This window comes from Carcharodon carcharias, chromosome 4 (genome assembly GCF_017639515.1).
Source record: "Carcharodon carcharias isolate sCarCar2 chromosome 4, sCarCar2.pri, whole genome shotgun sequence".
Classification (NCBI taxonomy): domain Eukaryota; kingdom Metazoa; phylum Chordata; class Chondrichthyes; order Lamniformes; family Lamnidae; genus Carcharodon; species Carcharodon carcharias.
The window spans coordinates 128,957,555-128,969,840 of record NC_054470.1 but is presented as its reverse complement, the minus strand read 5'-3'; the positions used below and the strand labels follow the sequence as shown (position 1 = coordinate 128,969,840).

General features: G+C 40.7%; 1 protein-coding gene across 4 annotated transcripts in view; it reads left to right on the top strand.

Annotated features, from left to right (window-relative positions):
• Window positions 1–12,286, top strand: part of pam (peptidylglycine alpha-amidating monooxygenase) — a 347,354-nt gene that overhangs the window by 186,457 nt on the left and 148,611 nt on the right. For all 4 annotated transcript variants that reach the window (XM_041185953.1, XM_041185952.1, XM_041185950.1 and 1 more), the window contains 2 exons: window positions 1,237–1,304; window positions 6,032–6,112. In XM_041185953.1, coding sequence (XP_041041887.1) covers window positions 1,237–1,304; window positions 6,032–6,112 — 149 coding nt within the window. The remainder of the gene's footprint in view (window positions 1–1,236; window positions 1,305–6,031; window positions 6,113–12,286) is intronic.

The window sequence follows — 12,286 nt, the reverse complement described above, 5'->3', positions numbered from 1 at the left end:
GGACACCAAGGATCACTCCCCTGCTCTTCTTCAAAATAGAGGCATTGGACCTTAAGCATTCACAGGCCTCGGTTTAACTTCTCATCCGAATGATGGCACCTCCACTAGTGCAGTACTTCTTCAGTCCTGCACTGGAGTGTCAGCCTTGATTTTTGCGCTCAGGTCTTGGAGTGGGACTTGAACCCACAACCTTTTGATTCAAGTGAGAGCGCTTCTAAATGAACCAGAGTTGACACATTATATGTCAATACTGCATGTTATGAGCTGGATTTATTTTTAGCTTCAAATTTTGAAAGCGCAATCTGGCAAAGAAACTCCTTATTTCAAACAATGAAATAATACCATTGTTCAGAATTACTTTATATCTATTAATGATGTTGTGGGTGGAAAAGAAAGTATCAGAGTGTAAAATGAAACAGTATATCTATCTTTGTTTTTAATTATACCAAATGATGAAAGGTTGTCAGTGAAACTGAATCCTCACAGTTGCCTACAATACAATGTGGCACACTGGCTGCTCCTAAAGCTACGCAGAATGCTTCCAGCCTGGGTCTTGACAGTTGTCAAAACACTCCTTCACAACAGATGATTCATAGTCCACCCCTCCCCTGATTTCCCGTCCTCACAAACATCACACCCCCACACATTTGCCAACTGCTGAAAATCCACAAACTGGTTGAAACCATCTGTGCTGCACTTAACTTGCTACTCCGTGATCACCTGTTCACCCCACCTACTGCCCACCTTCCATCTTGGCACCCATATGGAGCAACCTTCCAGAACAAGATCCACCAGCAGACACCCTTTGGAACAAGGAATAGGAAGTCACTAAAGTTCCTTGTGACAAACCCCACCCGTCGAATGGCAGGCTTTGAACTACTACGGTGAGAGTGCTCCTTGCTAAATAGGCTGAGGACAGGCCAAGGCCCCTGTGCAGCCAACCTTCACTGCTGGAGCCTCCTTGTGCACTTGTGGAGAGATGCAAACAATGTTGCACATTTTTAGGAGTGACCCATTTACAGGCTAAGTATAGACTGATCACCTTAAACTCAGCAATTGAGGAGGCAATTGCTTGGCTTTGGGGATTTGCTTTCACTAAATAAATAATAAAATCCTAAGTAATCAATATTCTAAATGTCTGTTACATATGGAATTTCACTGGGGCCTGTGAACAAAATGTTTTATAATATTTCATAGCTGAATTTGCAGGGTAATTTTGCTAACTTTTTCCTCTAGACAACCTTTGATTGCTGGCATTTATCTCCTCTTGTCTGACGATACTGTCATACCACCAGGAGAAAAAGGTGAGCCTCAACTGTTATTTACTTGAATGCATTTGTATATTTTGATCAAGTTGCTATGAAATATCATGTTCCATTGTTTTTACTAGCAGACTTGAGTTAAATTATAAAATGACAAAAAAAATTTAAGAAGAAGGTGCAAAAAGCATTTTGGCTAATTTCTTTATAATATGCTATGGCAGTCCTGTTGTACCTGGCACTAAAAGTAATCTGATGGGACTTTAGGTCTGATTTTACAACTTCTGGCCAATTCTATAGCCAGTTACAACACTTGCCCAACAAATGCCCCCAACCCCACCCCCTCCCACAAGCCCCAATATAAAATAGAACAAGAGTAATCAAAAATAGGTAAGAGAACATATTTGCATATATTATGAAAATTATACACAGCAAGTGACTAGCAAGTGATATTGACATGCTGCTCTAACTGTCGTGACGTAGTTTTATGAACTTGACCCCTTAGGCTGTCTAATCTTGAATGTATTACCTCAGTTGGTCTGTCACCTGTATTTTTGGCTATCCCTTGCTAATGAGGATGATTGTCTTCCATGAATCCGAGGAAGGCTAATGAGGCCGATTCGTGATCTGCAGACTTTTTCGCACATAGGACATTTGTTAACACACAACCAGATGTCCAACATGACATCAGTCCAGGTCATGGCATGTTCTTTTTGTTGCTTTTGTTTTTCCTTTTCATTTTGTCATCTCTGGGTCTCAAAATGCTGGGATCCTTCCCACATACTGCTGCAATTTAGCTCAATCCAAGGAGTTAATGATCTTCCAGGAGCCAATGTCAGTGTTGCATTTCAGCATATTGACTGGTAGGTCTGCCTTGGCTAAGCTGGGAGAAGAAGTTCTGCACTGGGAGCCTGATACCTGACATCTGACCTATATGACCAACCCAAGGATGCTGATGTTGGTGGATCTGTCCTCCCACTTAATGTATAAGATTTTCTGCAGGCAGCGTTGATGGTATTACTCCAGTGCTTTGAGATGCCTCCTATACATTGTCCAAGCTTCGGCCCTGTGCAGTAAAGAAGTGATTACAACCACATGGTAGACTATGGGCTTGGTTTCAGTTTTGATGCAGTGATCTACAAACACTCGCTTCCTCAGGTGGCCAAAGGCTGCTCTGGCGGATTTTGGGCAATGTTGCATTTCTTCAATGTCAGCTTTCTGTGAAAGATAACTTCCAAGGCAGTGGGAGTGTTCCACATATTCCAGGCACTCATCATGAACTCAGTGGGGCTGGGGTGTGTGCATTTGGAGCTTGGGTGACTTTGGTCTTCTGAATATTGTGTAAGTTCCATCTTCTCTTAAACCTCAGTAAATACCTCACTTACTGCAGCATCAGTGTATTGGGACTCAATGACCGTGGTCTGGGTGGTCTTAGTCTTTGATTGGAGTCATCTAAGATTAAATAGTTTACCCTCCATTTGATAAATAAGTTGTACTGCAGCAAGGAACTTGTCTCTAGTCAGACAGAGCGTGGCAGCAAGGAAGATTGAAAAAAGAGTTGGAGCGATGACACAACCTTGTTTTTCTCCTGCCTTAACCTCAAAAGGGACTGTAATGGTTCATAAAAACAAAAAACTGTGGATGCTGGAAATACTGTAATGGTTCTGTTGTTGAGGATCATCGGTCATATATCATCATAAAATAGATGAAGGATGGTAACAAATTTTGGTGGACACCCATACTTCAGAATCTTCCAGAGTGCCTCATGAAATGCCACCTGCTCCAGCCTGGAAGGAATCAAATGCATAAAAGTTCTTTTTGATGGTCACCATCATAGCATTCCTATAAACTGTATAACTATTCCTAAAATATTAATATTTAAACTTTTTTATTATTAGGAATTATTTTGGTATAATTGATATATTTCCCCTGCTTTTACACAACATGAAGTACTTAGAATAAGATGTATAGGTTTAGTTTGAGGATTGATTGTGCATGAAATTGTGTACAATTTAAACACTTTCTTTTAAAGTGTGTAGGAAATTTCTCTCCAGTTTCATGACCTGTGTACCCTTACCCCAACCCACAGGTGCATTATAGCCAAAGCATACTTTCAAGCCTCTGCTAAAGTCATTCTTAGCTTAAGCTATGCTGATTGCTTCCTATAGCAACAACACTGAAATTAGGAACTTGCACCCCACTACTGTTTGAATTTTACTGTATTATTCAAATGCCTTCTAGTTATTTAAATACAATACAAACCTAATGGTGAAGCACTATATTGACAGTAAGATACCGGCAGTGCACTTACTTTATCCACAAGGCCAATCATTTGCACACAATGTGAAAATTGACTCCTGTCATGAGATGCAATCCTCAAAACAGTGAACTTAAATTACCTTTATATCACAATATTGGTAATGATAGATATGTTCCATTTCTGCAAACAGCAAAGTAAATTGAATTTGACTCATTAGTTGCTCTAAAACAGTGGCTCTGCGAATAAGTTGAACATTTTTATATTGTTTGCTTTGTTACACATAAATTATACATGAATGACTTTAAAATTAGATATTTTTAAGATCTAACTACAGAAAACTTTAGAACATAGTAAAATCAAATTGTTGATATCTATAAGCAGATAATTTATTTAAAATAAAAGCAAAGTACTATGAATGCAAGAAATCTGAAATAAAAACAGAAAATGCTGGAAAAACTCAGCAAGTCTGGCAGCATCTGCAGAAATAAACAGAGTTAATGTTTGGAGTCCAGTGTGACTTCTTCAGAACTTCACTTCCAAAGAAGAATCATATTGGATTGGAAATATTAACTCTGTTTCTTTCTCCACAGATGCTGCCAGACCAGCTGAGTTTTTCCAGCATGTTCTGTTTTAACTGTTTTAAAATGTAATTTGTAAGACAGCTAGCATGTCTAACAATCCTAGGATATTTCACTGGCATGAATCAAATTAGTCCAAAAAAAAACTTCTGATTAATTTCTATCACATACCCTCCTACCTTTTTCGGAGTTTAATATTTGATATTTCAACATGTAAAATTAATGTAGTTTTATAAAGATTTAAGATTTTTTGAAAACAGAATTAAATATAATGTCACAGTAACAAGAGTCAGATTCCAATTCAGCTCTTCCAGAAAGAGGGAACATCAGATTTTAAATGCCTTGACAAAGAATGGTCACAAATGTACAAGCCGTCAGTCGGTCAAAATCACTAATATAAGAGTTCTGGATAAAAGCAAAAAACTGCAGATGCTGGAAGTCCAAAACAAAAATACCTGGAAAAACTCAGCAGGTCTGACAGCATCTGCAGAGTGGAACACAGTTAACGTTTCAAGTCCGTATGACTCTTCAACAGAACTAAGGAAAAGTAGAAAAGAGGTGAAATATAAGCTGGTTTAAGGTGGGGTGGGACAGATAGAACTGGATAGAGGGCCAGTGTTAGATGGAGATAGCCAAAAGATGTCATAGACAAAAGGACAAAGAGGTGTTGAAGGTGGTGATATTTTCTCAGGAATGGGCTGATAGGCGACATTAAGGGTAGAAGGCAGGATGAGCAAGGTACAGATAGCCCTAGTGGGGGTGGGGTGTGGGGAAGGGATTGAAATAGACTAAAAGGCAGAGGTAAAATAATGGATGGAAATACATTTAAAAATAATGGAAATAGGTGGGAAAGGAAAAATCTGTATAAATGATTGGAAAAAAGGGGGATCAGAAAGGGGGTGGGGATGCAGGAGAGAGTTCATGATCTAAAATTGTTGAACTCAATATTCAGTCCGGAAGGCTATAAAGTGCCTTGTCAGAAGATGAGGTGCTGTTCCTCCAGTTTGCGTTGAGCTTCACTGGAACATTGCAGCAGGCCAAGGACAGACATGTGGGCATGAGAGCAGGATGGAGTGTTGAAATGGCAAGCGACAGGGAGGTCTGGGTCATGCTTGTGGACAGACCAAAGGTGTTCTGCAAAGCGGTCACCCAGTCTGCGTTTGGTGTCTCCAATGTAGAGGAAACCGCATTGGGAGCAACGAATGCAGTACAGTAAGAATTCTGGAGTTTGGTATGAAACGAAGGTTAAAATAAAATGGCCTTTTATGACCATAAATTACATGCTAAACGGTGTGCAGTGCCATGATGTATTAAGTGACTTTGTGCTTATTGGTTGTCAAAATATTGCAGATGTTGCAAACCTGAAATTTAAACAGAATATACTAGAAACACTCTGTGGAAAGAGAAACAAAATTAAAGTTTCAGGTCAATGAACTGGAAGAAGTTTGAGATTTAACAGTTTATAAGCATATATTTTGCTTAATGAAACCTTAGACCGTTTTGGTCCATATAGCTTAGCTATTCACTGTGCATTCCCACAGACTCATCAGGGAACCCTGTTCTGTGTGTTACAATAATAAGGAAAATGTAGAGATGATGTTTCCACTTTTGGGGGAAACCAAAATTAGGGGCTATACATATGAGATAGTAATAAATTCTTAGGGAATTCAGGAGACAGTTTCTTACCTAAAGGATAGTATGAATGTAGGACTTGCTAACACAACAAGAAGTTTATGTGAACAATATAGCTGCATTAAAAGATAAATAAACTGGGGAGAAAGAATTAGGAAGTTATATGGTGAGATGAAGAAGGATGGTAGGAGACTTGTGCAGCACAAATGCTGGCATTGACTAGATGAGCCAAATGGCCTGTTACTGAGCTGTAATTTCTGTATAATGTATTGCTTGTAAATATGTTTTTTTTTTTCTTTCAGTTGTAAATGCAGATATTGCCTGTTTATATAAACAGACTACTATACATCCATTTGCTTTCAGAACACATACTCATCAATTAGGTAAGAACAATGTTGTCTTTCTTGATTTCCTTTCCTGAAATGCATGAGAAAGTTTTTCTATAAGAATGCAGAAATTTTGAAACCATCTCAAAATGTTGGCATTATAAATTAATTATATTTTTGCTATGTAGTTATAGGAACATATGGAATGTGAATAAGTGACTCAATCCATTAAGCCTATTTTCTCTACAACCCCTATGGTTTTATACCCGCTAATTAAAACAATCACCTCAAAGAAGCAACAAAAGAAATGGGTAAATTTCAAAGATGAATCTCCAAGGGTATAACCTGAAGATATTAATCAAGTTTTATAACCCACACAATCCCAGATTGTCATTGCTTTCCACAGATGACTCATCCCTATTGTAAATAGCACATCATCATGTTTCTGTAGAGAATTTGATCATCCGTGTTTATCATTATTTTGAATCTTTCCTTGTTAACCGAATGCTCACCAGTATCATATTTTCTCAACTCATTTTAACCACTTCTGTCTTGGAGCTGGTTCCATGGATAATTGAAATGGTAATTTCTGAACTTTAATAGTGAATTTCAGTGGGCTAATCCTGACCTAATCAAGTTTATGCATGGCACAGATATGCAAGCTGGACTGGTTACTGCAGATAACATCTTATCTGTTTTAAGATGTTATAACATCTTACAGCTGTAAATAATTTTACAGTGGTGTGATCATATAAACTTATGATATTCAGCAACCTTGCTAATATTGCCAGAAATACCATTCCCCATATTGTTTATAAATAGTGTAAAATGTATAGGGCAATTTGGAAAGTAGAGAAATAGATTGGTTGGAATGGAAATTTTTCTGCTATAACAACCTGAGGACCTGGAATGTGCAAAGCTGAGATAATGTAGCACCATCACTAATTGATGGTTATTATAACAGTGTTACATGTTGAGAAGAGCATTTCCATTCTAAACTCATTATTAATCTTGAGAGGGGAATTATAGTAGGAAAAGTTGACAACAGGAAACAAAGTTTTATAGGCAGGAAATGCATTAAAATATAAAGGCCCTGAAAATCGTTTTGATCCCAGCTGATGTTACTACTGGACGAGCCAAATCCCAGGGTGGAACCTGGCTTGATAGATCCGAATTTTAATTTTTTGTTTAGGTACGTGGAGAGTGGCTACTGAACAGTCACAGGAGTCAGCTGATAAACTTTTAACAAAAGAATAAAACATTTATTAAACGAGAAAATATCAACTCTATTACAATACTCCTTTACCCACAACTATATCTTTGCAGATATATACAGATTTGTAAGGATAACACATGTTACAAAAGCTATCTTATACTCTAATGTTCACAGTAAGTACGCAGTCCATGTAAACCACTAGGCGACCTATGGTCAGACACACCACACTCTGAAACCAAGTGACAGATGCCACCCCAAACAGATGTTATAGATCTCTCATCAACTCCCCTCACAGACGTTTGTCATACTGTGAGCCAACCGGTCTCACTGAACTCTGTCTTTCCCATGAGGGTTTCCAATCTCCACTCTCAAAGAATTTGCTTTGGAATTTTCTCCCAAAGAACACTTTTTCTCAGACACCTTCCACAAGGGTCCAACTCTAGGGTTTCGAACTCTCTTCCAATCTTCCTCTCCCCTGGATCACTACGTGCATTCAAACTTTCTTCCACGCACTGTCTCTCAAATGCTCAGCTGTGCCAACAGAACACCACTACTTCACACGTCCTTAGTAAAATGTTACAGACCTTCAGCTGTCTCCTTGGACCTCCTGGTTTCTCGCAAGCCATTTTTGCTTTAAGTCTGCTCCATGCAGCTTTCTTCTTTTTAAGCTTGGAGCCTTCCTCTCTGCTCCTCACTCTTAACTTATAAGGACCTTTTCCAGATTCCTTTCCTTGTCCTTTGACTAGACTGTCCTCTTGCAACCTTTCCTGGTTCACTCCCCTGGAGTTGGGGACTTTCTTCTTTAGTTTCTCAAACCTGCTCCTGCAGATCCCTTTCCTGTGCTCAGCTTCTCCTGGCAGCTGGCTTCACCTTTAGTTTGGGACTTGCTATCTGTTCCCCTGCTATGCTGCTTCCAACTGCTCAAGCTGCTTTCAACTGAACCAAAACTACTTTTCTGTCCCTGTGGGGCCTCCTGTTGCTAGGCAACAGCACAGTTTTTTTTCTACCTTGTTTGCTTTAACCGCTCCTTTAAGAGCCATAAATTCTTCATTAAAGTGCAGGCATCTTTTAAAGTGAAATTAAAACTCAATTTCCCCCTTTCTTAACACACAAATACAGAAATCCAAATGAAATTTCATTCCTCACACACACACATACAAATATAACTTACTTAAACTATCTTTATTTCCTAACAAAATCTATGACATAGCTGCCAAGATGTGCCTGACAGGAATGTCTGGCATTGCCCAGTGACTTTCCTGGATTGAGGGAGGCCCCCAAGAGGTGCGTCTCTGTTGCCCACATACCAGACAGCTCAAAGTTTGGATGGAGAGCTAATCCGGGGGAACGGTGCATGTTTACCTGTATTCTTCCCCTCTTCCCATAACGCTCTTGTAACGGGCTGCTTCAAAATATTTTATTTCATATTTGTCTGTCTCCTTCAGGGGTCCAGGCTAGGATTCGATCCTGAAGCCAACAACATGCCCCACAATTAATTGCTATTGGTGGTATGGCTGCACTGGCCTAGGGTACTATTAGGAAATAGAGATAGTTGAAGTAAGTTATGTGTGTATTTGGGTGTGTTAGGAATAAGGTATATCTGTAAGTTTAAGTTTAATTTATAGAATCATAGAGGTGTACAACACAGAAAAAGGCCCTTTGGCCTATCGAGTCTGTGCCAGTCAAACAAGCACCTAACTATTCTAATCCCATTTTCCAGCACTTGTGTAGCATGAACGTTACTTGCCGCTTGTCAGCCCAAGCCTGGGTATTGTCCAGGTCTTGCTGCATTTGGAAGCAGACTGCTTCAGTATCTGAGAGGACGTGAATAGTGCTGAACAATGTGCAATCATCAGCAAACATCCCCACTTCTGACCTTATGATGGAAGGCAGGTCATTGATGAAGCAGCTGAAGATGGTTGGGCTGAGGACACTATCCTGAACTCTTGCAGTGATGGTCTGGAGCTGAGATGACTGACCTCCAACAACCACAACCATCTTCCTTTGTGCTAGGGATGACTCTAACCAGTGGAGAGTTTCCTCCCAGATTCCCATTGACTCCAGTTCTTCTAAGGCTCCTTGATGCCACACTAGGTCAAATGCTGCCTTGATGTCAAGGGCAGTCACTCTCTCACCCTGAGAGTTCAGCTCTTTTGTCCATATTTGAACCAAGGCTGTTCTGCAGGCCAGCGAGTCTCACATCAGTGGTAGGGAAACTATTGGAGAAATTTCTGAAGGAGAGTATCTAAAATGGGAGTCTGAACCCATCATCTGGTATGCAGTGCAGTGATGTGATGATGTTTCCTTGGAATATAAGAATCCACAAAGTACATTTGAACCTCATTTATCCATATTTCAGCTATCCTGGTTCTCATTAAAACCTTGTGGGAGTCTGAGACCAGCAGTATTCAAGATTTTGTGTTAAGAATAATAGTGTGAGCTCAAGTTCTCTTGTGGAAAACAAGAACAACACTCATCTCTATACATCGCCTGAGCATCAAATCTTCTAAACTTCATTACTGAAAATGTACAGATATATGACTGGTCAGACTGGCCTTGCAGCCGTGGCCAGTCTAAATTGCTGGCAGCTTTGGTTTTGATCTTTATTCTGTGTGATAATCAGCTAAATGATGAAGCTTTTGTACCTAAAAATGAAATTAAATGCTTTTACACCTGTTATTCAAGACTCTTGAAACATTTCCCTAATATTAACTCCCCTGTTATTGGTAACAGAATGGGAGGAGTTAAAAATGAGGCCAATCACTTACCCACCGTGATTCTGCAGCTGACCCTCCCTGTTCCGATCTTAATCTGCTTTTTTCAGCAGGCAAGTTAGCTGGGTCCTTCTTTGAATATGTAGACTGTGTCCAACGATGACATTCCCCACCTTCCAACTGACTAGAAGGTGACCCTGTTTCAGCGGGACCACATGTTACCAATGGCAGCCAAGTAAGTGGCTGCCATCTGGGCAGCCTGCCCCCAAGAGCTGCCAGTCCAATTAGAGGGCCAGCAACACAGCAGCCTCAGCAGTGCCACCACTATAGGATCCAAGGCAATTTGGCAAATTGGATGCAGAATTGGCTGACTGACTGGAAGTGGAGGGTTGAGGGGTGTTTTTGTGACTGGATGCCTGTGTCCAGTGGAGTTCCACTGGGATCGGTATTGGGTCCCTTGCTGTTTGTGGTATATATAAACGATTTAGACTTGAATGTAGGAGGGTTGATCAATAAGTTTGCCAATGACACGAAAATTGGCAGCGTGGTAAATAGTGAGGAGGATAGCCTTAGATTACAGGAGGATATAGACAGGCTGGTCAGATGGGCTGATCAGTGGCAAATGGAATTTAATCAGGATAAGTGTGAGGTGATGCAATTGGACAGGACAAACAAGGCATGGGAATACACAATGAATGGTAGGACCCTGGGAAGTACCGAGGATCAGGGGGAACTTGGTGTGCAGCGCTGGTTAGGCCGCAGCTAAGCTATTGTGTGCAGTTCTGGAATCCGCATTATAGGAACGATGTGATTGCACTGGAGGGAGTGCAGAGGAGATTTACCAGGAGGATTCCTGGGCTGGAGAGTTTTAGTTGTGAGGAGAGATTGGATAGACTGGGATTATTTTCTCTGGAGCAGAGGAGATTGAGGGGGGAAATGATTGAGGTGTATAAAATTATGAGGGGCATAGATAGGATAGACAGGAAGGAACTTTTCCCCTTGGTGGAGGGTTCAATGACCGGGGGCATAGATTTAAGGTAAGGAGCAGGAGGTTTAGAGGAGATGTGAGGAAGAATTTTTTGACCTAGAGGTTGGTGGGAGTCTGGAATTCGCTACCTGAAAGGTTGGTAGAGGCAGAAACCCTCATAACATTTAAGGAGTTTTGGATGTGCACTTATGATGCCGTGGTATACAAAGCTATGGGCCTAGTGCTGGAAAATGGGATTAGAATAGTTAGGTACTTGTTTGACCGGTGCAGATTCAATAGGCCGAAGGGCCTTTTTCTGTGCTGTAGACCTCTATGACTCTATCTCCACTAGGCCCATAGCCTTAGATGCTATGGCATCACAAGTGCAGATCCAAATACTTCTTAAATGTTATGAGGATTTCTGCCTCTACCACCCTTTCAGGCTGAGAGTTCCAAATTCCCACCACCCTCTGGGTGAAAAAATTCTTCCTCACTTCCCCTCTGAACCTCCTGCCCCTTACCTTAGATCTATGCCCCCTGGTTATTGATCCCTTCGCCAAGGGGAAAAGTTCCTCCCTGTATACCCTATCTATGCCCCTCATAATTTTATACACCTCAATCATGTCCCCCCTCAATATCCTCTGCGCCGGGGAAATTAACCCCAGTCTATCCAATCCCTCCTCATAACTAAAACCCTCCAGCCCAGGCAACATCCTGGTAAATCTCCTCTGCACTCTCTGTAGCGCAATCACATCCTTCCTCTAATGCGGATTCCAGAACTGCACACAATATTCTAGCTGTGGCCTAACCAGCATTTTATACAGTTTCAGCATAACCTCCCAGCTTTTATATTCTATGCCTCGGCTAATAAAGGCAAATATCCCATATGCCTTCTTAACCACCTTGTCTACCTGTCCCACTACCTTAAGGGAGTGGTGGACATGCACACCAAGGTCCCTCTAATCCTTGGTACGTCCCAGGGTCCTACCATTCATCATGTATTCCCATGCCTAGTTTGCCCTGCGCAAGTATGTCACCTCTCGCTTATCCGGATTAAATTCCATTTGCCACTGATCAGCCCATCTGACCAGCCCGTCTGTATCCTCCTGTAATCTAAGGCTATCCTCCTCACCATTTACCACCCCACCAATTTTTGTGTCATCCGCGAACTTAGTGATCAACCCTCCTAAATTCAAGCCTAAATCCTTTTAACCCACAAACACAAATACAATTTATTATTATTATTTAATAATTTGTATTTCTGTGTTTGTGGGTTAAAAGGATGAAACCTGAGTTTTAGCTTCACTTTAAAATATGCCTGCATTTAATGAGAT